This window comes from Hypomesus transpacificus, chromosome 14 (genome assembly GCF_021917145.1).
Source record: "Hypomesus transpacificus isolate Combined female chromosome 14, fHypTra1, whole genome shotgun sequence".
NCBI classification, from domain to species: domain Eukaryota; kingdom Metazoa; phylum Chordata; class Actinopteri; order Osmeriformes; family Osmeridae; genus Hypomesus; species Hypomesus transpacificus.
In genome coordinates, this window is record NC_061073.1 from 3502279 (window position 1) to 3528696 (window position 26418).

Here is a 26418-nt window from a genome sequence, read left to right on the forward strand (position 1 = left end):
AGAGAGAGAGAGAGAGAGAGAGAGAGAGAGAGAGAGAGAGAGAGAGAGAGAGAGAGAGAGAGAGAGAGAGAGAGAGAAAGAGAGAGAGAGAGAGGAGCAGAGATAGAACCAGAGAGAGACACACAGGTTAAACAGATGAATGGGTGATATTTTATCAAAGGGTCTTCATCAGGGGGATGCTCATAAGTGAGATAACCAGAGGGTTTCTCTTGAGGGAACTCATTTCTGTTAGGGTAGCAGCAACTGACCTGGTGCCTTCTGTTAAAAGAAGAATATGAGACTCACAAGTGAATACACACGCACATACACGTGCTCTCACACACCCTCCAGTAAAAACCACTACCTTCCTCCCCTCCCGCTCGCTGCTCTCTCTTTCTCTCTCTCTCTCTCTCTCTCTCTCTCTCTCTCTCTCTCTCTCTCTCTCTCTCTCTCTCTCTCTCTCTCTCTCTCTCTCTCCTCTCTCTCTCTCTCTCTCTCACTCGCTCACTCAGTATCGCTCCATCTCTCCCTCTCTCCCTCCCTCCCTCACTCACTCTCAGAAGCAGAGCTGGAACGGCTGGGATACCGAGCAGGGACTTGGGAGAGAGACAGACTTGCTTCTGCCTTTCTTCTTGGGCTTTTCTTTCCCTCTCCTCTCTCCTTAATGAGCTGTTGATGTCTATCTCTTCCCCGGGATGAGGAGGAGGATGTGTCAGCGTGAAGACGTAACAAAGGAAGAGTAACACAGAAGCAACAAGGGGAGTCTTTGACAGAACGGGAGACGCTCCTTCTAAACAAAAGGTTAGTGGGGAAAGCTGTTTTTAATCGAACAAACAAACAAACAAAAGCAATACCTTCCTCTTGTGTTTGTCATGGCTAATTGAGCTCTCAAAGTTTCCTTGTCTTTTAGATCTGATCCGAAGGAAGTAGTTTGATTTGATGTGGTATAGTCATTAACTTGGATGGAGTCTGCTATGGTTATCGAGGGTATCCCTTTTCAGATGCGCAGATATGGATAACAGTAGTCGGGAAGTTTCAGTTAGGAATTCCACAGCTTGGGAACACTGTAATTTATTTATATCTTTTTCTCTCACTCTTCCTTGCTTTCTGTATTCCCCCCCCCTCTCTCTCTCTCTCTCTCTCTCTCTCTCTCTCTCTCTCTCTCTCTCTCTCTCTCTCTCTCTCTCTCTCTCTCTCTCTCTCTCTCTCTCTCTCTCTCTACCCCCCCCCCCCCCCCCCCCCCCCTCTCTCTCTGTCTTACGCACGTTTTTACGATACTCAGGTGGAGTCGTTTCTTTGCTCTCGTCTTATCCACTGGTGGGCAGGTCCGTGGAAGACGAGAGGGTCCCAGCCTTCTCCTCCTATGTGAGGCAATCAGGGTGGATTGGAAGGCGTGGACGGTGGCTTGGAAAGGGGGGTGTGGGGGAGTACGATGGCACATGAGAGGAGAAAAAAAATGAGGAGGATCCCTTTGTACATGACGACAGCTGCCTTTCTCTCTCTGACAAGGATTAGAATGTGTGTGTGTGTGTGTCTGTGTATGTGTGTGTTTGAGAGAGAGAGAAATAAGTTCAGGGCTTCTGTTAGCAGTCATTGTTCAAGTTGGTTCAGTCAGGTGTTGAATGTGTGTGTCTGTGTGTGTGTGTGTGTGTATATATACTGTATATCTGTACTTTTACACCGGAGTGTTTTAGAGATAATGAGTCCATTAGTGCTAATGCACATCAACACACATGCGTTGATCCCTCACGTTTAATGGCTTACGGTAAAGTGGAAGATGATTGAGGGGGTTGTGAGCCACTGTGAACACACTGTATTCCTCACAATGCATTCAAGAATTAGTTTTAGGAGACGCTAGGACTTCATCTCCTCACAGGTTCGTGACGTAGCAAAAACAGATCTTTTATTAGAGCCCAGTGGGAGGTCTGCATGAACAAGAATTCACTTGTTGTCGTTACTGTAACGAAGAGTGAGAGGACGGAGAGAGGGAGAGAGAGAGAGAGAGAGAGAGAGAGAGAGAGAGAGAGAGAGAGAGAGAGAGAGAGAGAGAGAGAGAGAGAGAGAAGAGAGGACAGGCACAACCTCAACAGCCTCACGCCCTACGCTCTATTTAAGGAAACGCATGACTTAAACATATTATGAATTATTTGCAATTCTATATCATATCCTCTCAGCAAAGCCTTTCATATATTAATTTAAGCAGTGTTGTGTTTACATTTGTATGCGTATTTGTAGTTCGTTTTTGCAGTGTTAAGACCCTAATCACAAGTGACTTCAGCTGATAGCATGACTGAGGACTTGAGGACTGCCAGCCCACAATCTTAAACAGTGTACATACACACAGACACAGACACACTCACACACACACACACACAGGTCTATAGCAGGTCCTTATGGGGACTGACCAGAATACTCAGACGCTTGTTGACATTTCCCAGTGGGAGAATGCACTGACCATGATGGTGTTCTAACCAGCCTGACACACAGAGTGAAGGAGACGGGAGGAACTGGTGCCTTGGAAGACTGGTGCCTTGGAAAGACACAAACATACACAGGCATGAACAGACATACGCACATACACCCAAACGTACACACCTACTCTCACATCCAAACGCACAGACACACAAACACATACACTACTCACTACACACTATACTCACGCAACAGGCTCACCTCGCTGTAACTGAGTGAGAAGCATTTCATATTCTGAGTGAAGTAGGATGAGCTAGTTTCAAAAGAGTGGAACATGGTCATTGGTGTCAAGATGTGTCTGAGACACAAAGTCAGACGTGGGGTAGTGAATTGGATCTAAATGAAACCGGTGTCATCATCTCATCTCTCCAGGAAAATCTTGTATGCCTGTCCCTCAGAGAAGCGTTCATAGGCTGTGACGAGAAACATATTGAATTGCCTGGGCTCGAATTCAACATCTGAATTGAATTGAAGAAGATAATCAAACCTGAGAAATGTCATGAGCCTCCAATGAATGTGTACGTTCAAGAGGAATTGACTGCTAACTGATTAAGAACATAATGTAGAAGTAACATAATGCACTTGAAAAAATCACAGCATGCGCTTTAATCAAAGCCTTTTGACGAGAACAGACCAGGAGATCATAAACACTCTGGATGAGAGACATTGTTTCCTGACCCGCTGCGCTTAGAACTGAATGTGTTCGTCGCTGGTCCCTGTCTTGGTGTCTGTTTCCTTCCTATGGAGTTCCCCATCTCGTGATGTTCTGTGTGTGTGAACCTTGCTAGATAATGATCTGTTCAGTAGAACTGGATGGATAAGGGTGGAAGCATCAAAGGCAATGTCACAAGCTCATCAAGTAGCGTAGCTATCGTTACTGTAGCTACTAAGCCTGATTCTGTCACACACAGGCATGCGCAGGTACACACAAACACACACGTACACACACGGCTAAGCATCGGTTGTATCCTCTCTCTCGCTGCGTAGCCCTGTATCCAAATAATGTAACCATTAGACACCAGAAGCATTCAGCCAGTCAGTCAGGCAGCCAACCAGTCAATAAGCCAGACAGTCAGGCGGCCAGTCAAGTACTGGAGGTCACGTCTTTTACTCTGTAAAGGATATTGTCTATTTTGTAACTCCAATGATACACTGTATCCCATTCATGTTTGTCAGGGTTCCAGATCTCTGCCACAGTCAAACTAAATGAGAGGTATTTATCAGTGTTTACCAAAGAAATAACACCACATTAAACACTGTCATTACGTAGAGGTGACGATATGGCATCTGGAGTCTGTTGTCATAATCCCCACCAAACTGTTTCCATTCGGTTTCACATTATGGTGGTTTGTAGGCGGTTGTTGTTCACTCAGAGGGATGAATGTAGATGGAGAGGGTTTATCACCAAAGAAACATGAGGGTATCTTCTCTCCTGTGCGTCTGACCTGCTCAAATGAGAGGCAGGAATAATAAAATAAAAACCCTGCTGTTGAAATTCAGAGACATTTTCACCCACCGGCTGTTCTGAATGCTGATGTGCTGTTTGCTTCTCTGTGGTCAACTAAGAAAGCAAGGAAATATTGCACTGAGTTGCAATCGCACCAGGTTGTCAAGGTGCTGAGAGCATTGGATGGCTTTAGGTTGACATTGTCTTTTTTGTTTGCCAAAACCAACCCATGAATGTATGTGTTTGTTCACCACCCTAACCCACGTCACACATATGCAGTATGGATCCACAGATCAATTAATTGATTACCAGCATCTGAATACAAAATGAATGTCTTGGCTGTGTCAATACTCATTAGCTCTCTGAATCCACATCTCTCTGAGACCCGACACCACACAAGCATTGATCCTTTATCGGTCCTTGTTTATGTCGAAATTCCGATTTTCGAATCCGACAGGATGTAGGTCGGAAAATCCTATTCTGCTCAAAAACAGTCAATGGGAGCAGGACCATGGAAGTCAAGGTGTCTGGATTTGTTTTGAGAGCGGAAGGGGAGGAAAGTCGGTGTGTGACTCTGGAGTGTGATCACTGGGGCTGAGGCAGGTGTTGCAGAGCTGCTGACGCAAAGTCTGCCGGAGGGCAGGAGAAGCTCTTAAGTCCAGATAAAAGGGCAGTGAGTGTTGGAGCCAGGGCCCCATGTCCCTCACACTGAAACAGACAACGGTTCACAGGTACGATTGAAGACCTGTACTGTTACCTCCAGTTTACCATCAGTCGTAGTCTGGTCTTTAGCTGGTTGTCAGGATGCGTGGCTGACCTCTGCGTTCTGACTCCCGAAGGGACGCTCAAGTGGGGATTAAGGATTAACGGAGCATGGGAGAGGCTAAATCAATTGTTATGGAATAGTTTGAATTCACCATCATGCTCGGAATGACAACTTTCCTTCCTCGTCTCCTTCCTCACCGATTGTCCCTCGTGTTATTAAACAATGTACATTTCAGGCCCGCTCCACACACACACGCATGCACATCACTCCCAACCACGCAGAAGTCAGCTGAAGAGCATACATTTAGTCATTTAGCAGACGCTCTTATCCAGAGCGACTTACAGTAAGTACAGGGACATTCCCCCGAGGCAAGTAGGGTGAAGTGCCTTGCCCAACGACACAATGTAATTTGCACGGCCGGGAATCAAACCGACAACCGTTTGATTGGTAGCCCGATTCCCTAACCGGTCAGCCATCTGTCCCCCACCGGGGCACTGTCATTGCATTCTCACACGTTCTCACAGACAAATGAGAAACGGTGAAACAATGTGTTCTTTGACAACGGGGTTCTTTGTGCTTGTGCAGCCGACCTGGTAGTTAAGGGGAAGCCACACTGCCATGGTGACGGCGCAGGGACAGAAGAACAATAGATAACTGAGGTTTATTTGAGTGTGTGTGTTTGGTCTCACATGTAATCTACAGTCCAAGCACAGCAGCTGTGTCTGATCGTCGCTCGGCAAACACCTCAGAGAGGAACCCTCACACTGTGAGCGACAGCGATGACGAGTGTGTGTGCGTTAAACACAAACTGTGACATTACCCTCGTAGGCGACAATGACAGGTGTGTATTGCTGCTGTTGTCTGGCATGATGGGGAATAAGAATCACCATACTTTTTGTTAGCATCCATTGTAATACTACAGAGACAAAGGACTGTGAGTCACATCACTCATTTCCTCTGCATATCGAATTTCTCGTGTAATTCCAACTCCTTCATGTTGATTAAAATCCTTTCAATCATTGTCCTTCAAAGGGGAACGGCTTCTTCCCTTACAAGGATTCTCGTTTTCTTAAGTGTCTCACTTGTTAGCATCTCATGCATACTGAAAGAGCATGTACAAACCAATCAGGTGTCGGTGTTTTGCAGCGCTGTGCAGACGTACTCTCAGGCTCCTGCTTGCCGAGCGGAGCTCCGCCTGGTTCCATTAGATCACGACAGCTTCAGTAATAAGGTGTGATTCCTCTGTGATGGCCAGTCACCCAGCGATCTTCTAATGATCTCCGAAAATAACTCTCTGGGTTTCTAATGTCGCATAAAAATCACCCGTCAAAACTGCATTAGAGCTTGGATCTGGAGAGTTAAATATATTATAACAATCCCTCAGAGTGACAGTGTTATTCTCAGAAGAATGTTTGCGCAGTTGCTGACTTTTGACCTTTGGCCTCGGTGATCTCCTCGTGTGACCTCTAGGTGTGTGAGCTGTCTATGTTTATCTCCTGGGATTTCTTTGTGACTGTGCTTCAGAAGGGTCATCTGGCGCTGTCAAACACCAGAACATGAAAATACACCAAAGATAAGAATGTGTGGAACGGCCATTCTCAGGCTTGTTTGGCATTTGCCTATCATGGTGAGAATTGATGTGTAGTCTTAAGTAAGATATCCTTGTCCACAACAGAGCCCACGGAATGCCATCTGAGGATGCACGCACGAGGCCATTCGGGAACCACTCAGCTCATAGATGTTATGGGCCATTTCGGGCCATTTCGTCACACGCACCTGGCTGGTGTCTCACCAAACGTTGCTTTTTTATTCCTTGACATTCCCTGTGGGCTGTGAAGCGTTATTTCAGAGCTGGGTTCTTAAGGATCAACTGAGGATGAGGAAGGGGATACTAGCCAGAAGAAATGAGATCAGCCCAAAGCGTAGTGTCACTGAGAAATCAAACAAACAGGGCTCAACTTGTGTCTGGGAGATGAAGCCAAAGGGGGCCCATGTCCATGACCTCCTGCAGGGGTGCTGGGCGGCTCGTCTCCCTGGTTCTCTTCCTTACAACCATAAAGGGTAGCATCGGAGTCACGCTGGCCTAAAATACAGTATGTATAAACACTAGAATGATTAATCAGTCTGCGGTATGTGACGGCAGCCACTAAAAGCTAAAGGTCCTATTGTGGCAGGAGTCTGAAAAACAATGAAGAGCAGCTTTTGTAAGACCTCCCTGAACGATACAGGATGTCATGTCTCCAGCCCTGGACGTGATTGATTATTCCGAACGCTTTCCCAGTGTCCCCCACGATCATCCTCCCTGATCAAAGCAAAAACATGGAAACCAGAGCAAACTGGCTCCGTATTCATTTAGCAGACACTTTGTCTCCAAAGAAATGTACGTGGGGGGGGATTTAAACCTGTGACCTCTGCAGTCAGATGCTCTACCACAAAGCTATACCCAATGAAACGGCGGGCGGTTAAAGGAAGGAACGAAAATAGAGGATCAGTCTTCTGTGCTGTGGATGCTGCTCCTCTTTAGTTCCCCTCATTCACCATGCCTGTTTGCTGATGGGAGGGCTGTCTAATAATAGCAAGAGAATCCCTCGCCTTGACAGGTAGCAAGCTAGAGACTCCCGAGAACCACAGAGTCTGTTCCATCCTCTGGAAGCATGGGCTTGGTAGATACGAGGCAAAGCTCACATTGTGTTAGTGAGGTCTAATACATTCCAATCCCCCCTCCCCCGACTTTCACAACTGTGATTCTATAATGAATTTCGTTGATTCAACTCCGGTGGCAGTCTCATTAGAAATCCCTACCCTGCTTGAATATGTTTTTTTATCACAGGGTGGAAATGCACCCAAAGGAATGTTCAGTTTAATTTCCGACCGATGCAAGATTCACACCAGCCAGGAGCTCACATTGACTGGGTGGTTGAACGTTATTCATATAACTGGTTCAAACAGTTGAATAATCTTTAATATAATTGTGTCTGTGTGATATTTCCGTAGATACAAATTGGATTTAGCTGTAACTATTTCTTGTACAGTGTGACATTCGTATAAGACACTACATTTTGGCATTTGGCTATCTATCAAATCTTCAGTTGTCATGTACTGTGGCTATATCAGGAAACCATTCGGTTCCCTCTGTGTTGTTAGGCCCAGTCAGATGTTATGTATAGGATCCCCACTAGCATCCTTTTACAAACACAATTACTCCTTTCGAACCAGTCTTACAGCTCCAGATGAGAGAGGGAGATGGAAGGAAGTACAGGGATGGGGAACGGTAATAAAAGATCTCAGCAGGTTGACAAACAGCAGGCTGACAGAGTCTGACTTTGATTAGAGTGTTAACGCATTTTTGGATTGTGTCAACTTAATACAGAGTTATCGTGCAAATGCAGCCCTACCATATACAGTAGGCAGGCAGGCAGGCAGGCAGGCAGGCAGGCAGGCAGGCAGGCAGGCAGGCAGGCAGGCGGGCAAGCAGGCGGGCAGGCAGGCAGGCAGGCAGGCAGGCAGGCAGGCAGGCAGGCAGGCAGGCAGGCAGGCAGGCAGGCAGGCAGGCAGGCAGGCAGGCAGGCAGGCACACAATAGAGGAACCTATTAAACTAGCGTGGGCCACTCTCACCACAACAAGCTCCCTGGCAACCCCGCTGTGTCGTTCTTTCAGCAGCTTCTTTCCTATTTGACAGCGACTCTTGTCTGTTCATTTCCTGTTCTCCAGCACCACAGACGCTGATTACTAGACTGAGCAAAATCCATTCTTTTCCTGATTATTTACTGGAAGATGTCGCCGTCTGTGTCGAGCAGTAGCTTATTAGCACACTGGTTTTTCACAGTCTGCCTTTTAAAATGTTGTTTAGGGTGTCGGTGGTGGGGTTGATGTTTGGAGATATAGTTTGCATTGTTGCTGATGTAAAGTAAGGCAGTTCCAGCATTTGTATGTGTGGAGATTCCTTTGACACCCCTGTGTAGCAGTGTTGAGTAAGGAGTGTACAGTGCCAACAACAGGGCTCACAAGCTAGAAATTGATTTAACAACTGATTAAACCAACTGGACTATTAACAACAGCATATCAAGAGTGATCATATTGCTATGATCAGGCTTGCTTTGTGTCCAAGACACCAGGCATAAATGTCTCATTGATTCACTCTTTGAATACACCTTTCATGTACTGTGGTCTTTCCTTATCTTGTGAAACAGACTTGTTGTCTGGGCAGAGTGAGTTTTGGCCATTCTTGCAGAGTCCTGAGGATGGGAATTGCAGGTATACACGCAGGGCACACAGACACTCTGGAACAACTCAGTGCCCAGATCAAAATCTAAAAGTGAAATATTTTCTTTTCAAGTCAAACGGTTTTTAAATCTTAGGATACATGCACGCACACGCGCGCACACACACACACACACACTTACATGTAAATGTACACACATAGCAAAAAAGCAGTTCAGAAATCATGATGCGCAGACCAGGCTCAGTAATCAACCTCCCTGATGTAGGCTCATATCCTCATGGGGCTCTGCACAAATGGTACAAATAGTACATGTAGAAAGTACAGCAGAAGATCAAGGATCAGAAGTGCATGGTTCAAACTGTAAATTGGTGGTCAGAGTCAAGGAACGGTCTGTAGCCAGGTTGCCACTAGCCACATCGCAAAGTAACCACATCTTAGCTATTCTGTTGAATAGTGAGCAGTAGGATCTGGGTTCCTGCCCCCAGTAGACCCAAGACTGGGATGATGATGAGGAGGCTCTGTCTGTTTAAGGAGGTCTGAGCTGCCACTTGTGTTTCTACACACTCCTGGAGCAAGATGTCTATCACACTGTACTGTTTGGGGCATGCCTATTCGATAGCTTTGAACAAATAAATGATATGCTATAGATAATCCATATAGATTTAATATAAAAGTCAAATGATTCCGATTACGCACGGTATAATGTCCCATGGCTTTGCAGGGATTTTATGGTAAATTGGTTTCAATAAATAGCCTGAGGATATCAGAACATATTTTATCAAGTCAATGCAAAAGCGTTGAAGCTGCAGGATGAAAGGTGCTCAACAGCACACACAAATAAAATAAATATATATTTTGAAAATAAAGAACATGTGTTACTGACAGTACTGGAGCAAATATCTGATCAAAAACGTGATAATACAAAAAGGTTGTTTTGAATCTATTTGTCATCTGAAAATAACAAAACCACTTTGCCCTACCAACAGATCAAAGCTCCCTGCTTTGTTGCAATTGTGAATTTCTCAGTGGCAGCGGTAATTGCAGCTTTATTTACTTTTGTGCTGTTTGAGTCTGGTAAGTGGTAAGATAAACTGAAGCAAAAACTGGGTTGTTAGGGATAATTTCTTTGTTTAGTAATAATTAGTGTTATCAGAATCATGCTCCTCTCAGTTTGTGCCTTGTTTTGTTGTCTGGCTGTGAGTTTTGTGTGTGTTTTTCGGTTGTGATGTAAACAGCATCTAGTCAGCATCAGTCTAGTCATGTGTGCAACATGTTCATCTTGAGAGCTGTGTGTGTGTCTGTGTGTGTGTGTGTGTGTTTGAATCATTGTATGTTTTGTGCGGGTGGGGTGTATGTGTGGTTGTCCTTACCAGCTTGTACTCTACTGCATTCTGCTTTGCTTCTATTAAACTCATCACCCCAGTGAAACCTGAGCATTCACATCTGATTTCAGATCAGATTCTTTGGCTGAAAACAAACGTCATTAGGAGGAACGTGTCAGCCTACAGCACGGCAAAACACAGGAACATAAGTCCATCAACCTTGGGAAAGGGAATCCCTGGTCCCACAGCATATGTTGCTGCCTGACAAAACGTTTTGTCCGTTCTAGCTCGAAAAAGAGAAAGAAGAAAGAAGGCAAACGTTTCTAACAAGCCTCCGGTGGTGTTTGCAGCCAGGCTCTCTGAGGAGCAGAGAGACGGATGCCACAGCAGAAATGACAACACTAAACCACCGCATCACTCCACCACCAGGACACATTCTCCACCGTCCTCTATATGAGATATCGATGCTGCAGCTATGGTGGGTTCCAACCCCTTTGTTCAGCAATGTTCTCATCAGGTAGACGTCTGGACTGATGACTTTGAATCAAGGGTGAGTGGAGATGGATTGGGAAGTGAAAGGGAGAGACCAAGGAGAAGACATGGATAGATGAGTCTTGGAGGCTGGATGGACAAACCTCAACCTCTTGTTTCTGACTGAAAGAAACCAGGAAAACCAGGCTTGAATCGTGCCTTATTCTGCATCAGACTGTAGGCTCCATCAATCTCCATCTGTCACCAAAGCAAACTGCTGATGGGGCAATCACAGACCCACACAGCCATGAGGCAGATGGTTATGCTAACTTTGCTAAAACGTTGCCTTACTTTCTAAGTGATTGATGCCGTGTGACTCAAGCTTCAGTTAATGTAAATTTTGTGATGTAAGCTCACAACTGAACCAACAGAATTGACAAAGACTGATGTCAGCATTTCTCCTGCATTCGTCCTAGTGTCAACAACGGTCCAGAAGAGTAAAAAAAAAAAGAGCTTTTTAAGCTAAATCGCTTAGCCTCTTTGTCCATTTGTCTCGTTTAGTGCCAGTCTTGGGACAGCTGTGACAGAGTACTACCATGCTAATGGTAGCCTTGCGGTGATGTTGCAGCAAGCAAGAAGAAGGATATACTTTCACAGACTCCACTGAAGCATCATTTAGCAGCAGGCTCATCTTTGAACAGTTATATTGCCACACAGGGGTCTTATCTGTCAAACTTTGCTGTGATTTATAAGTGACAAACACATTAACTAACAAATGTCCACATTTGCCAGAACTCTCAAGGGCTGAGAAACACACTAAAGGGACATTTCATTTTTTTTAAGTGACAGCAACAGTTTGGCCTGTGGTTAATGGTACAGGACCGAAGTATTACATGTAAAAGAAACCTATGCGACAAACCGCTATACTGTCTTAGTACCCCAGGCTTTTGGCTATTTCTATGCATTTCCTATTTAACTGCACGGTTGTTACTATAGATCTTCAGGTCAAATGGCAGTTTATGTAACCTTAATGTAAAGTGTTGCCAATAAGTCTTTTCTAAACAATACAATGTTTATCCTATAGATATTGTAGATGTAGATACATGGTATTCAATGTAACCTAAATGTTAAATGTCTTCTTAATGCATCAGTGTTAATCTGTCCTCTTGCTGTCCAGGGGCTCCAGTGTACATGTGCAGCCATGTGAGAGGAGCTGTGAGAGAGCAGAGGATGTCCAGGTCCAGCTGAAACAGCCAGTCCCGCTCTCCGTCCTGCTCCCTTATGAGGACGAGAAGATGACGATCACCAGCCGGCAGTCCTTCAATGTCCTGACAGTGCTTTTCCTTCTGCTGTCCACAGCAGGTCAGACCACTGTGTGTGTGTATATGTGTGTGGGTGTGTGTTTGTGTTTGCACAGAATGTATGTGTGAATTTAAACATACATGTCCAGCCATCACAGAAACACTGTTTAACTATTTGATCGTCAGATCAACATTCCTGAAATGCAGTTATGGACTTGTAAACAAATGTAATTGAGGGAGATCTTTTCAGGGTTTGGGCTCACAGATTGTAAATATAATGCAATATTTATAAACTGTTTACTGTGTCCTAAAATTCTAAAAGGTGTTAATGTAATTAATAACATGGCAATGTGTAGAATGGTACCTTGACCAAAACCAGATGTTTCCACCTAATACCGTAACTCCCCATGTCCCACATGTACCTTTAAGTCTTGCATCATTAGAGCACTTTATGGTCCACTTCCTGTGCATGGATCCTTGGCTTCCTCATTGGTAGATCTTATAAGTGCCAATCCCTCTTTTTTTCCCTAAAGTTTACAGCATTATCAAGTGTCGTTACACCACAACCATGGATTTTACTGCCGTGGGCTTATCACAAATACAAATATTTTCTATTTGCGGTTGATGCTTGACATTTATGAACGATAGATCTGATTTCCGGAGATTTACCTCTGCAGTCACCTCTGAAATGTCATGCTGTAGAGATCTCAATCCTCTCAAAACTCTGCACTCAGTCCCTAACTCAAGAACTCAATTGAATAGAATTGTTTTTCTTTTGTATTTCTTGCACTTCATGCTCACGGTATTTTCCCTTCCTTTATTAAATCCTATCAAAGAGAGCTGCTGGAAAGAACCCAGTAGGCCACAAATTGAGGCTCTCCACACTGAGTGTTATGCTCCTTCACACGGCCAATATGTCCCTGTCCAAGATTATAAAAGCTTTCTACCATCAGCAGAAATATGAAGGACCAATCACCCCGAATACCCTGGAGGAACATTATCCATTTTAGCACTCTCAATTATCTTTGGTACATTATTCATGGGAAGCACATGACAGAAAGACATGACCTTCCTTTTCTTCCCCTTTTACATTGTTCATTCAGATAGGCTTCATGCGACAACAACAAATATCTGTCTCCAACTGTATGTAGGATATATTTACATCCTCTGATTAGCAGGGATTAAATGTGAAAGGATGCCAAATTCTCTGAAGCTGATAGGGTTTGATGGTGTCAAACAAGTGGTTTTGTCTTGGTCCATTGTGACGAGTTAACCGTCATCAGCCATGTGTAATTGACATCCATTATAACTGGTCCATTTGGCTGACAGGCTAGTAATTGGTTATCATCTACATGAGTCTCGCCTGCCAAATGATGTTTCCATGACTTCAATCAAAGACAGAAAAAGCCTCTTGGTTGCCAGACTTCATATTCATAAGTCATTTCTTAAATTTCCAAACCTTTTACAGAGATTAAAAGAGTAGTGTTGAATTTTGTTATTTCTTTCCATAATTTGCCATGTAGAATATATTTCAGTTGGATAAATTGTGTGTCACAACTGTGACCATCCACGCATTTACTGTCATGGCATTTGCAACAAGAAAAAAACAACTGCATGCCAAATATCACATAATCTAAATATTTCACCCTGCCTGATATGATCTGGCTCTCCATCTCTTCAGCCCTCTCTGCACATTTCCGAGTGTGCGAACCCTACTCCGACCACAAGGGGCGTTACCACTTTGGCTTCCACTGCCCACGCCTCTCAGACAACAAGACCTACATGTTCTGCTGTCACCATAACAACACGGCCTTCAAGTACTGCTGCAACGAGACAGAGTTCCAGACAGTCATGCAGATCAACCTGACCACCACCTCAGATGGCTATGCTCACAAGTAAGTCCAAGTTATTTTCTCAGTGGTCATATGAATGGACTAGCTTACCATGGATGCTTAAACAGAACACAGTTCCTATCAACTGAAATGGCACTACTTGTATGCTGTTTTCAAAAAGGTTGTTTAAATAAATGTCAAAGATCCTGTAAAGTGGAACTGAAAATTAGTTTTAAGTTTATCACACCACAGAAGAATATGTGTTGTTAACTACACATCCACATTCGAATGGGAAAAAAACAGACAGGTATGTTAAATTAGGCTTTAAAATCGTGAGAAAATCAGCAGTGTTCTCTGCTTGAGACTGGGGGGGCGTGTCGCCTGAGGGAGCCGAATCTCCGCCCCCTCGAATTTATTGAATTTAGCAACAACAGCAAGTGTAGCTAAATCAATTGCAGATATCAGAACAGACCTACCTGAGTGTTTTATGTATTAATTACTTTGTCTTTGCATCGTACCAGCTGAGTAACAGAATGCAACCATCTCTGATCTGACTAGTGATGTGTCGTTCGTGAACGATTCGTTCATTTTGAACGAATCCTTATAAGGACTCGGGAGTAACGAGTCCTCTCAACGAGTGATTCGTTCATTTCCCGACTCGGTCTTTCTACGAGTCTTTGGATCATTTTTCACGTGACCTGCATAGGCTCTGTAGCTAGAGGAAACGAATGATTAGTTCCTTCCCCGACTCGGTCTTTCTACGAGTCTTTGGATCCTTTTTTCACGTGACCCGCATTGTATTTTTTAGTAGAGGAAACAGTTTCCTTATTCCCTTTTGCGTGGCCGCTGTTTTAGTAAGACGTGAATGAATGATATTCGCTCAAGTCATCATACTGACTGGTTATTTTCACTTTACATTTACACTTACAGTTTAGTGCAGTGTAATTGTTTGACGTGATAATTAAATGCTAGTGTGATAATACATGACCAAATCATACAAACTCATGATACATTATTTTAATGCAGGAATTTATTTTGAAATAGTATTTGCTGGTGCACATGTCATGCACTAACCTACAGTGGACGTATAGGGGCTATACGTCCTTTGCAGTGGACGTATAGCCCCCTAGCCCCCAACCCCCCCCCCCCCCCCCCCCTGAAATGAACAAATGACTCGAAAAAAGATTCGTTCATTTTACTGAACGAGATTCAAAGAACCGAATCAGTAAAAAGAACCAAACTTCCCATCACTAGATCTGACATAGACAGGTCGCTGTGATTTTGATCGATGTGGTTTTGGCTCCGCCTATACAAAACCTGAGCTGAAAACGGAAGAGAAATTGTACAACGGTCTAACTTCACATTTTAGTGCGACAAAGTTTTTGCGCTTTGCACATGCTTTCAGGAACTCATTTCACACGTATATAATGTACTGAGAAGCAAATCATGGAATTTGCTTTAGAGGATCTTTAAGAGAAATCTTGACACAGCACCACTCAAATTCTGACATTTTCTCAGAGGAAAATACAACCCTGGTTTGACAGGCTTCTAATGCTAGTGACTGACTGTTAAATTGTTGGCCTAGACGGTATCCCTCTCAATGACACCCTCTGCCCTGTGTTCAAAGGGCACTCCGACATTGATCCAGAGAGCTACAGAGAGATTCAGAAACACTGCAGTGAAGAGCTGCTACTGCTGTCAATTGTTCCTCCGTGAGTGGGATGCCTGTGCATGGGAGATCAGTGGAGAGTAGTGCAGGAGTCAAGTATGCAGTATCGCGCTGCACCGAGTATCAGAACGCTATAGCCTTCAGCACAGTGCTCTGCCAAATCTCAGAACGGTAAAAAAAAACAAAAAAAACATTCATATTATACTGTACCACATGACTCAATCTGTACATTTTGATGTAATCAGTACATCAAATAAACCCCACACTGTGACGTAAAAACACTTCTCACCATAAGTAAACACATCTGCCTAATGTGGCTGGAGTGACAACCCTGTCACCACAACAGGGCTTTAGTCGAGCACAGCTGGCCTGTGGAGAGCCAGAGTCAGAGTGGGTGTGTAGGAGCTTAGTAGGAGGGTTCCCTGACAAACACACAGAGCTTCTCTCGACTAATGCTCTCTCACCAGGACTCTGCCAGGGACGGCCTCTCTGCCCTACGGCAGGTCATGATATTTCACATGACTTGATGGGAGGCCATTTCCTGTAGATGGAGGCTTTGAGAGTGTGATATTTACCACTGGCTTCAAATTAAGTTATCTTTCTGTCTGGCACACCATTTCTGGCAAATGTCAAGGCCAGAGAAGTCCTTTTGTTCATCAGCCATTCTTAACTATACCAGTGCACTACAGTGTCTTTACAAGTAGAGGTATGTGGTCCGAACTGATCTGATTCTGACATTCAAATCAGGTGTTGGCAGATTCCACCCATATGCAAATCATCCAGGAAAATCCGTAAGGAAGACATTCAGTGAGAAGAACACCCCAAATACTGACACATAATCAATCTTCTGTATTTTGCCCCTGAATTTGTCTTGTTTAACAGCGTCAAACATTTGTTGTAGCTGTGTGGTGATCATCAATCGCTCTCTCAACACTAAGGCCCGTCCAAACAGTACCATCTGTTTACTCTGAGGCTCTCTTAAAACACACTCTGGTATGGATGGCTTGCTGACCTTAAACACAATCACACACAGACAAATGTACACTTCTTTTTAGATTAGGTATAGCAAACAGTGAGCTAGGCTACAAAGCAATAAGGGAGTACTTTGTGGTTCGGGTGTAGAAGCATCGAGGCCCACTAACACTAGACGTGAGTCATGACAGTAAAGAGTGCATTAATAATGCAAGCTGCTTTGGTCAGTTTGACATCCTGTGGCGCTTTGTGTCCTGTCATAAAAGACTGGATTTGAATACATTTGTTCCAAATATACCTCCACCAACCAAAATGTTGACACTCAAAATAAGGGTTGACACCCAATTTAAATCAGAGATAGTGTTAAGCTGACATCCTGTCTCTCGTCTACTCTAACTCCGATGAGGGTCAGAGTTGTGTCTTCTTTGCATCCTAATAGGATGCCATCAACTCCAGGGGTACTCCCTACTAGCGCTCTACTTCATAAAACGTCTGGCGCACCCTTAGATATTTAAGACTGCTCACATCCACAGGTCTCACCTGGGGGTAATTGGAAACAGTTTGAGCACATTTACCATCACAGTTATTGATAGATGCAAGCCAACTGTGAGGAATGTTGAGATGAATACCGGCTACAGAGATTTAGCATGGAGATATGGAGATGACCAAAGATGGCTCAGTAAGCCTCCCTTTTGCACGAATGCAACATATTGTCCTATCAATTTACTAAACTGCATGAGGAAGAATAGATACAAGTTGAACTACAGTGAACCTGGTCCCCTGTCTTTCCCATACAGTAACTACACTGCTCTGGTAGGCGTTTGGATCTATGGGTTCTTCGTCATGGTGCTGCTAGCCCTGGACTTCCTGTACTACTCGGCTATGAACTATGAGGTGTGCCGGGTCTACCTGGAGAAGTGGGGCCTGGGCGGACGCTGGCTGAAGAAAGCCAGGAACCAGTGGCATCGGCCGGTACCAGAGGAGGATGACAGCCTGGCCCTGGCCCAGGCCCAGCCCATGGTACAGAGCCACCATCATCCCAGACACAGCCTGCGGGGAGAGAGCAACAGCCCCACGCTCCTGTCCTGCAACACGTCCACCGCCTGGTGAGTCTCGCTCTCACTCATTACAAATGCCAACGACGGCCATCTTTTGTATTTTGGTTTGACGTGCAACTTTGGGTGAAGGTAATTTTAGCTTATGAAGTAGCTCATGGAAAGCAGGTGCAAGCTCCTGGGAACCCATTACAGTTAAGCCCTCAATTTATCTTCTTATGCTTCTGTCTCTTTTTTTGTCTCTGCCTACATATTACTGGGTTCTGTATGATTTTACTCCAAGAGCAAAAATGTCAACTTCCAAACCTGCATTACAATACAGCATTCCCTCCTCCATACCTTTCTGCAGGCTGACTGAGAATGAACCATTGAGTACCCCCCACACACACACTCACCTGCCTTCTCTCTTCCTCTACCTCTCTCTTTCTCTCACTCTCTCAATATCTCTCTCTCTCAAACACACACAGACATGCTAACGTCCTACACACTGATATTCTCATTCCCCACACACACACTACATAGCAATACATACTCTTTACATTTTCATGTATTCATTTGGCAGACGCTTTTATCCAAAGCGACTTCCAAGAGAAAACTACATAGGGAATATTAAGAAAGCATGGTTATTTGAATATTTGGCTCCTCAAATAGTCAAGTCATCAATATTCAATACTCTTTTCTGTGATTCCCTGGTCATCTCGTAATGAAGCCGTCATCAAATCAAGTGCCAACTGAAATGCTAACTAGGGACACTATGCTAGTGTGACCTATAACTCCCTCTAAATGCAATAGTATCATCTAAGATTCACATTTAAACCTCCTCAGAGAATCTTGAAGTGAAAACACCATCTGTCCTTTATGACCTTTTCACATTTTTGGATTGCTCGTGGGAGCCTTAGACAAACTCTTTAAAGCAAGAGGAGAGAGAGGAAAATAAAATAATCAGTTCCCAGGGAACACCTACAGCCTTGCCACCTTGATGTATCAGTACACACAGACAAAACACAGTTGGTCCAGAACAGAAACACCACAAAGAAAACCTCAATAATCTCAGTTCCAGGCGTTCTGTGGTGTGTCTGTGGCAAGACTGTAGAACTCAGGAGCTGTTTCCTCATGCAGTCACAGACTGCCCCGGTGCACCACACTGTCTCCTTCTGTCCATACTAACTTAATGAGGGCAGAGATTTGACAAATGGGCTTGTGAGCTTGACTGGACCGTCGGAGCCTGTGCCCTGACACAGATTGAGGAGCTTGGGCTTCAAAAGTGGAATCCTTTGGCTGTCCACACACTGGCAGATGCCTAACTACAAGCGGATATACCCAGCGAGCTACCTAGTTAGACATGGCATCCGCTCACTAAGAGAGGCCTCATCAATCTCACACTGTACTGGTTGACCTGTTCTAGCAGAATGAATGCCAGCATTTCAGATAGTAGGCACACAAAAAATAGTGGAATTGGGGCAAAAAACACATTTGAAACGACTACATAGGCATTGGAGGATGGAACCATGACAACAGCCTGCAGGGTTTATGTAACACCTGTTGATATCATGTGTGATGGATGGTAACTGCTTTGAATTTTGACTCGTAATATTGGGAAGGGTGGCACTAGGGTGTTCGAGGATACATTGTTGTCAAAATAGGTCGCATATTTTGTTGTAATTGCGTTGCTTAGAGTGTCTCACAAAGTGCACGACAAGTAAGCCTCCTGTGAATATGACTCATATCATTAAACAGGACTTCCCACAAAGTAGTATTCCAATTCTTGTTACAATTATTCAGTATGCAGTGAACACCTTGCCATGTATGAGGAGACCAAATCGATCACCAATCTTGTATTTCCTGGCCAAGATGACAAAGAACATACAGTAGGTGTAGATCAACTACAAAGCCTGGCATGTTACAAATACTTTCCAAACCTCCTTGGTAATAATAAGCTCACCCACAATTAATGAGTTCAGTTGCGTTCAAACGAGTATTGTAATACATTACAAAGATTCTATCCTTCCAGCGAAAACCCAAGCGACAGTCGTTCATTCTCTGTTTCCTACATGGAAACAGGACAAACCATACGTCATGAATGGCCTTGGGTTTATTTGTGAGGGACGAAGGCCTATCCCCAGAGACAATGCTGAGAAATGTTCAAGTCACTAAGCACAACATCTGTGGTTTTGTTGTAAATAAACAACACGGGGTCAAGTTCTAAAACTGGGGCATTGCCATAAAACAATACTTGCTAAACATCTCCAAGCAACCCCTTTCGATTTTCTTGAAACGAAGGTCTTTATGGTAAGCGAGGAAATCAGAAATGAGAGTATCATATGGCTGGTTTAGAAGGCTGGCATGTGCATTTTTAGATAGGCAGCTGCGTTTTGAGCCTGCAGTGGGCGGTCCTAGGAAGCTCTTGTTAGTTTTTCTCTGTGGATCCCTTTTATTAAACTTGGCTCTCCAGGTATGGAGCTTAGTTTGAACAAACAAAGAAAATGTGGTCATGTACAGTAGGCCTGATGGGAGAAAGCCATGGCATAAATTAACAACTATCATGGCAAAGTTGGATGTTGTTTGTTGACAGCAACCATAACCGACTTTCAACCCCATACACTAACTGTTAGACAGCCTGTTTAATGGATAAAAAATACACACACACACAACCCAATAAGACCCTTAAAATATCCTTTCAGACCAAAGCTCAAACAGAGGGCCCATCAAGTTAATGACAGCATACCCTACTGAGCCAAGAACTGGCAAAGACACTTAACTAATCAGATTTGTAATGCTGTAATATAAAGGTGCTATTTGCTTTCCTTTACATTTAGTCATTTAGCAGACGCTCTTATCCGGAGCGACTTACAGTAAGTACAGGGACATTCCCCCCAAGGCAAGTAGGGTGAAGTGCCTTTCCCAAGGACACAACGTCAAATGTACCTGGCCAGGAATCGAACCTTCTGATTACTAGCCCGATTCCCTAACCGCTCAGCCACCTGACTACCACTCCTTTAACAAAGTATCTACACAAAAATGGACATGGCCATTAAACATCTACTCATATTCTCCTGGGACCTCCGGCAACCCTAAAACAGTGGTAAACACAGCTGTTCCTAGAAACTCCCAACACATTTCTGTAAGCCAGAGCATTCAATTATTAAATGGACAGCCTGACTGTTATAAATGCAGAAACCTGTGGATGACTTTGAGCTGTGTCAATGCCTGGGCCGTGAGCCTCAGGGGCTGGTACCCTGCTTTATCCCCTAGCAGCGGCACAAGTCTTCTGGACACCAGAGAGATGCCCTGGATTCAGTTCTGGGGCTTTGGCTGAGGAAGCCCACTCTAGTGGCTCTCTGCATTCCTTGTGTGTCTGTGCTCCCTGCCTCAGAGGATCATAACACAACACCAAAGCTAGAGATCAGAATTGGGTCCACTAACTTAGGGCCAGCCCGACCCAATAAACAAACAAAACATTTGTTTAGGGCCGTTTGGGATTGGGATTCCCCCCCTCCAAAAAAAAAAAGATTCTCATTATGTTTTCTGATTGGCTTTTACTCTTAACTTGAGACAACTATCATTTCAGTATGCCTGCGCTTCATCCATTAATTGTATATAGCGGGACAAGTTATCCATTATTTCTCAGCGTGAGAAATGGCTGAAATGCGTGAGTCTCTTAGCAAATGCGTGAGCCTTGAGAGCCCAGCTGTCCACCCCTAGTCGAGCTTTACCAAATTGCTTGAGTAAAACCAGGCCCAGAGCAGAGTTTAGGCCTGGTCTTCAGGACTTCAGGACTGTGCTTGACGCCAGGGTGTTTGTTGATTTAGGTTTGTATACTGTGACAGTGTGTAAACAGGGTGGGCAGCGCACGTGGCCACCTAAAGCTACCAGCCCTGTGACTAACGTCTCTGTGGTGCTGATTAGCAGGTCCATTGGCTGAGGGTCCAGGCAGGCTTCATCCCATGCTGCCTCCCACCTACCTAGCCCTCGCCACCGGTTGTCACAACGATCCAAACAACTGGCATCTGCCACCATGTTCACAGGACCTGACTCAGAGCTGCCACCAGATCGTCACTTTCAGTTGGTGCTCAATGACTCAACAGCTATCTCAGTCAGTCTGTCACATGGGCTTGTCTGGCAATCAGTCCAGTCTCTGTCGAGGCTGTGTCTGTTCCCTTGCTTCTTTTGTCTTCATTGACCAGAAGGCAGTGGCTCCCCACCTGACTATCTACCTGCCAGAGAAATAACACTCCAGAGCACACCATAACTGACCATAATACACGTACATGGTGAATAAACTGAATTCTGATTCGGATTTTTGTGGCACCGTATATGATCAAAGAGTAATATGTACTGCATATTCATTGTTTATTTGAACCGGAATTTAGGCTGTGGAGTTTTTTGTTTAGTTACAATAAAAGTTCTTGGAAATAATTAAATTATGCCTCTCCTGTCTATCAGTGGAGCAGCATGTCCAGACATTGTCCAATTACAGTGCAACACTCACCATGTGGTGTGAGTACATTACATATCATGCAAAAGACAGCTTGGTTCAGTTTGGCTGTTCAAAGAAGAAAAGCCCTGGCTGGAATTGCTTTCCTCATGTTGACAATGGACCAGCCGGCACGAACAAAAGCATGAATTACCCTCATTAAATTGGTCGGAAGATCGCTCAAGTGGATATTTGACCTTGTTTGTGAAACTCTTGTATTTGGCGTGTGGTATTGTCTGTGCTGTGACAATTCTAATACCTTGTGTCTTTGTCTGGGCAGAGTGCTTTTGTGAGAAGACTGGCGAGAGGCAGCTGCTCGGCTGAGTTGACGACAGAGGAGAGCTCAAGCTCAGGCAGACTCTGGACTATTGACTCAGCACTACAGTAATGCTGGCTGAGCTGGACCTAGCGAACAGCAGCCCTGGACACTGACTTCAACACACCTATCCTCTCAGTACCAGATCAGGCCTACTGTTGGACCTACAGAGTCAGGTCTATGAGGTCCTTTCAGCCTCTGCAGAATACAGGCTGTGTGGATCCGTAGAGGTCGAGCCCTACCACAACAAATGACAGAAACATTCATCGAGGCACTAGAAACCTACATTATGGAGGGACACTTTGGAGCACCCAAAACAAAACCTGAACTTGAGGAGGCTAAAGAGGGCTCGCTAGATAAAAAAAGAAAAGAAAAAACACCTTTCTTGATATCAAGTCTTGATTACACTGCTGTGTTGGTTTGTATTCTGTAGCCATTAGAAGCAGTTGTGGGGTTTTATCTATTGGTGATTTATTGATGTGATTGTCAGGGAATTCTGTGAGTTTGTGGTCAACATTCTGAATAAGTCACAGTGAAGAGTTGATGCCAAGCATCTCTTATGTTTTGTGTACTGAAAACTTTGTCGAAGCCACAGACATAGTGTTGTCTCTCTGTGCGCTTCTCAAAACTTGATCTTCTTCTAGACTATTGATGACTGAGCACTAATCCCTGCTCGACAAAGATGCTGTGCTAAACACAGTCATTTAGCCTACTGTTATAGATGAAGAATGAATGCCATAAAACACAAAAGTAGGTCAACCGAAGGGCTCATGTTGACTATAGAGAGTTTTTCAATTCAAACTAAAGCAAGAATCAGGGACGCTTCAATGACAGCCAACTGACTCCCCATCCCCTGCCAGCTAAAAACGTTATTTAAAAGTGTTTTTTTTATCACAGGTATTTCAACATAAAATATATAGTTCAAATTGATTTTATGACCAAGGCAAATTGATCTTCAATCCCAGTCCAGACCGGGGTGAGGCTTTAGCTCAGTCAGCAATAAAATGACAATGTTAATTTGGTTCATGATTAGAAAATGTATGATTAGCCATAATAGAAAATGTACAACCCATAAACACACCTTTCTCTGTCAGCAATAATGTACAGCATTCAGGGCCCTGAGGAGACCTCCACTAAAATGAGCACACACTCTACAGTAGACTGAGTAACCAGTGAGGTGCAAAGGAAATGCTCTCAGTAAGGGCACATTTCACAGGAAGGTGAAGTCTATGGAACAGACATGTATCAGGATAATGAACATCAACATTCCATTGAATATTGATGCCCTCCTGCTGCCAGCGAGCTTTGCTATGAGAGAGGAACAAAATAATCCCATTAAACGCACACACAAAATGTCACACAATTGTGAGTTAATCCTGCTTAGTTCCTCTGAGTTCGTAAGTTCCTTAGTTCCTAACTAATGGCTGATCTATTTCCTGATTGATCAATAAAGTGAAGTTTTTTTCCCAAGGAACACAGGAAGCATCTGCTCGTGCCAGACTGCATGTGGGATGGAACATAATAGGCGGCGACCGAGCCAGGCAGCCCTGTCTATCTCCCACTACAGTGGATAGACAGAGGGGGGGGGTGCTTCAACCCAATTCTGCGTCTGTAACCTGCAGTCTGGCACTGCACAGAATTACACAAAGAGAGTTCCTGACCAGGCGAGCAGACTACAGAGTCCCTGGTGGGGTACAAAGTGGCCATAATTGGTTACTGGGTCCAACATACAACCCTGGAGCAGAGAGATGAGAGTATCTTCACTTACCAAAACAAAATGACAAGACAGAAGAGAATATAAATGGGGTGGCCATTATATCCTGTTTCAACAGGAGTCAGCAGACTGGACAGAGTCAGTGTGACTACTACATTTGCTCTTACAACAATGGGGATTCTGGCCTGCTAATCTTTCGTTAGCAATAACGTTCAAATTGGCAAGTCAGAGCAAGTTAACTTCAATGCGCATTTTTAATTGCAAGTGTTCTGCCATCACAACCAGAGTAGATATAAAGTGTGCCCAACTCGGATATAATTGGCCTGGAGAGCAGCCTTGGAACTCTCTCTCTCCCCTCCTCTCTCCCTCTCTCTCTCCTTCCTCTCTCTCTCTTCTTTCTCCCATCTCTCAATCTCTCCCCCCTTCCTCTCTCTCTCCTTCCTCTCTCTCTCCTTCCTCTCCCTCTTCTTTCCTTCTTTTTCCCGTCTCCCTCTCTCTCCTTCCTCTGTCTCTCTTCTCTCTTTCTCCCGTCTCTCTCCCCCAAAGTGAGGGGCAGCAGCAAGCCAGGAGGAACACGAATTTTAAACAGCTGCAGCTCTACAAAGGGATTTAATTGGGCCTCAAAGCAGGGGAAACTGCACAGATCGGATATGGTAGGAAACACACATCGTCTCAGCAGCCTTACTGCTGCAACCCTTCTGACACTGAAACAGGCTACATGGCTAGCAGGGAGATCCCCCTTCAACAACAATATGGAGGCTAGCCTAGCAGTGAGTCCCACCAAAAGAGCCCCTTCTCTCATCTCCTCAAAGTGTCAGTCAGTGCCAAGCACCCATCTCATTCTGTCCCCTTAACACGAGAGGAATCCCAGAGATCATTTTTCTCAAAGTGTGGTGTGATTGTTGTCTCTTTTAGTGAATTTCAACTTTTGACATTGTAAATGTATTTGTAATCCTTACCTTGTGGTAAGGATCAGTCCCCATGTCTGTTTTGGTCTTCAGGTTGTCATGGTAATAGTTGCCTTACAGTGAAATATCCACCTGTACACAAATAAAGCTTGGTGATTGGTACATGGTGTGGTGGTGATGAATTTTATGACGATGATGATAATGTAGAAACGCATTACGTTCTGTCTATGTAGAACAACTAGATAGAATGTACAGTGCAGTTTTTTGGGTTGAATTGTTCTTGCACATGTTGACTTTGTATTGTTACAACAGGGAGAAATAAAGTTTTATCTTTTCCAGTGTGTTTAAAGTCCTGTATGTGCTCTGTCTTTTTATTGTGAAATGGTTAAAAAGAAAACGGAGAAACCTTGGACACTTCTAAGCCCAGCACATAAAAACACCATGGACCTTCTGAATTACAGTTCGTCCTGGACCTCACTTTGATGAGAGACGCGCAAGGATCCAGACACTGTCAGACAAGCCAGTCTAAAGACTAGGAAGGGAATCACCTGCCAAGAAACCATTTCAAAGTCTGCTTCATTCAAAGGAGACATTGAGGTTTGTCTTCGAAGTTTCTCACAAGCTCTCTCTCCAAATCCTACACCGTTCTATCCATCCCTTTTCAGAATGTATTTCTCGGAAACAGTTGCATCATCCATAGAGGAGGGGAGACATGGAGATGATAAAGAAGAATAATTTGAAGATAATTACTGCCATTCATCACTATGGAGAAGCCATTGCCTGGGTATCCATCTCCAGCCATTACAGCAAGCAGGAGGAGAATTCACCCTGCTAGCATTCACCTATTAAAAACTCATTCCAGTCCTCATCTCTATGTGGCTTCATGCCCTGGCCCACACAGGCCTCAGACCCAAGGTTAAGCTCTGTCTGTAGCATTACAGACACATTAAGTGTTTTTTAATGTTGTCGTTAGATGATTTGCCTTAACATATTGTACTGAAGCCCCTAAGAATGCCCCACTCTCAACACCATTACGCTGCCATTTAAGATCACATTCAGATAGCAACATGGCCTTAAACTCAGCACGCAAAGCCAAGTTCAGAAAGAGAACCACAACAGCAGAAACTGCCAGTTGGCTAGTTATTCGTGTCTTCAGAGTGGATGTGTTTGCTCGTGAGAGTTGAAGAAGGTCAGGATAACAATGTCTGTCATGACCAAACACATCCTCTCTGACGACACTTGAAGAACCCGCTAGCCGGTAGTTTCTGAGAGGTCCTTCTCCTGCGCCGTTGGACCTTTGACATCAGCTCTAGACTGAGGGTAAGAGAGGAGGAAAGTGAGGAGGAAACTCGGATTGTGAACAATGCTGAGATGCTGAGAACAACCCCGGGCTAACCAGCTGGATCACTCATCAGATTCTCTGCCATGGGTGTGAGGACAGAGGGGCTTTGTGATGTTGAAGCACAGCAAACTTTCCCCGATGTTTGTTCAAGTTTA

General features: G+C 44.4%; 2 protein-coding genes across 5 annotated transcripts in view; one reads left to right on the plus strand and one right to left on the minus strand.

Annotated features, from left to right (window-relative positions):
• parvg (parvin, gamma) overlaps positions 1-26418 on the minus strand; it is a 63958-nt gene that overhangs the window by 29462 nt on the left and 8078 nt on the right. For all 3 annotated transcript variants that reach the window (XR_006957101.1, XR_006957102.1, XM_047034933.1), the window contains exon 13: positions 24973-25053. Coding sequence is in view for 1 of the 3 variants with exons in the window: in XM_047034933.1 (XP_046890889.1) it covers positions 25019-25053 (35 nt within the window). In the remaining 2 variants the exon portion in view is untranslated. The remainder of the gene's footprint in view (positions 1-24972; positions 25054-26418) is intronic.
• shisal1b (shisa like 1b) lies at positions 535-26284 on the plus strand. Of its 2 annotated transcripts, XM_047034935.1 has the most exons (5): positions 535-780; positions 11858-12042; positions 13663-13876; positions 17252-17560; positions 22264-26284. In XM_047034935.1, coding segments are annotated over exons 2-5 (591 nt in total). In that variant the 5' UTR covers positions 535-780; positions 11858-11975; the 3' UTR covers positions 22265-26284. The 2 variants fall into 2 exon arrangements, with proteins under 2 accessions (XP_046890891.1, XP_046890890.1); XM_047034934.1 differs by lacking the exon at positions 22264-26284 and having other exon boundaries at positions 17252-20337.

What these genes read in the sequence shown, in the direction of transcription:
- shisal1b (XM_047034934.1), top strand. Translation starts at nt 11,976, where the DNA reads ATGACGATCACCAGCCGGCAGTCCTTCAATGTCCTGACAGTGCTTTTC. An exon ending in CCTTCTGCTGTCCACAGCAG is followed by an intron (nt 12,043 to 13,662) that starts GTCAGACCACTG and finishes CCATCTCTTCAG; the next exon opens with CCCTCTCTGCACATTTCCGA. An exon ending in TCAGATGGCTATGCTCACAA is followed by an intron (nt 13,877 to 17,251) that starts GTAAGTCCAAGT and finishes TTTCCCATACAG; the next exon opens with TAACTACACTGCTCTGGTAG.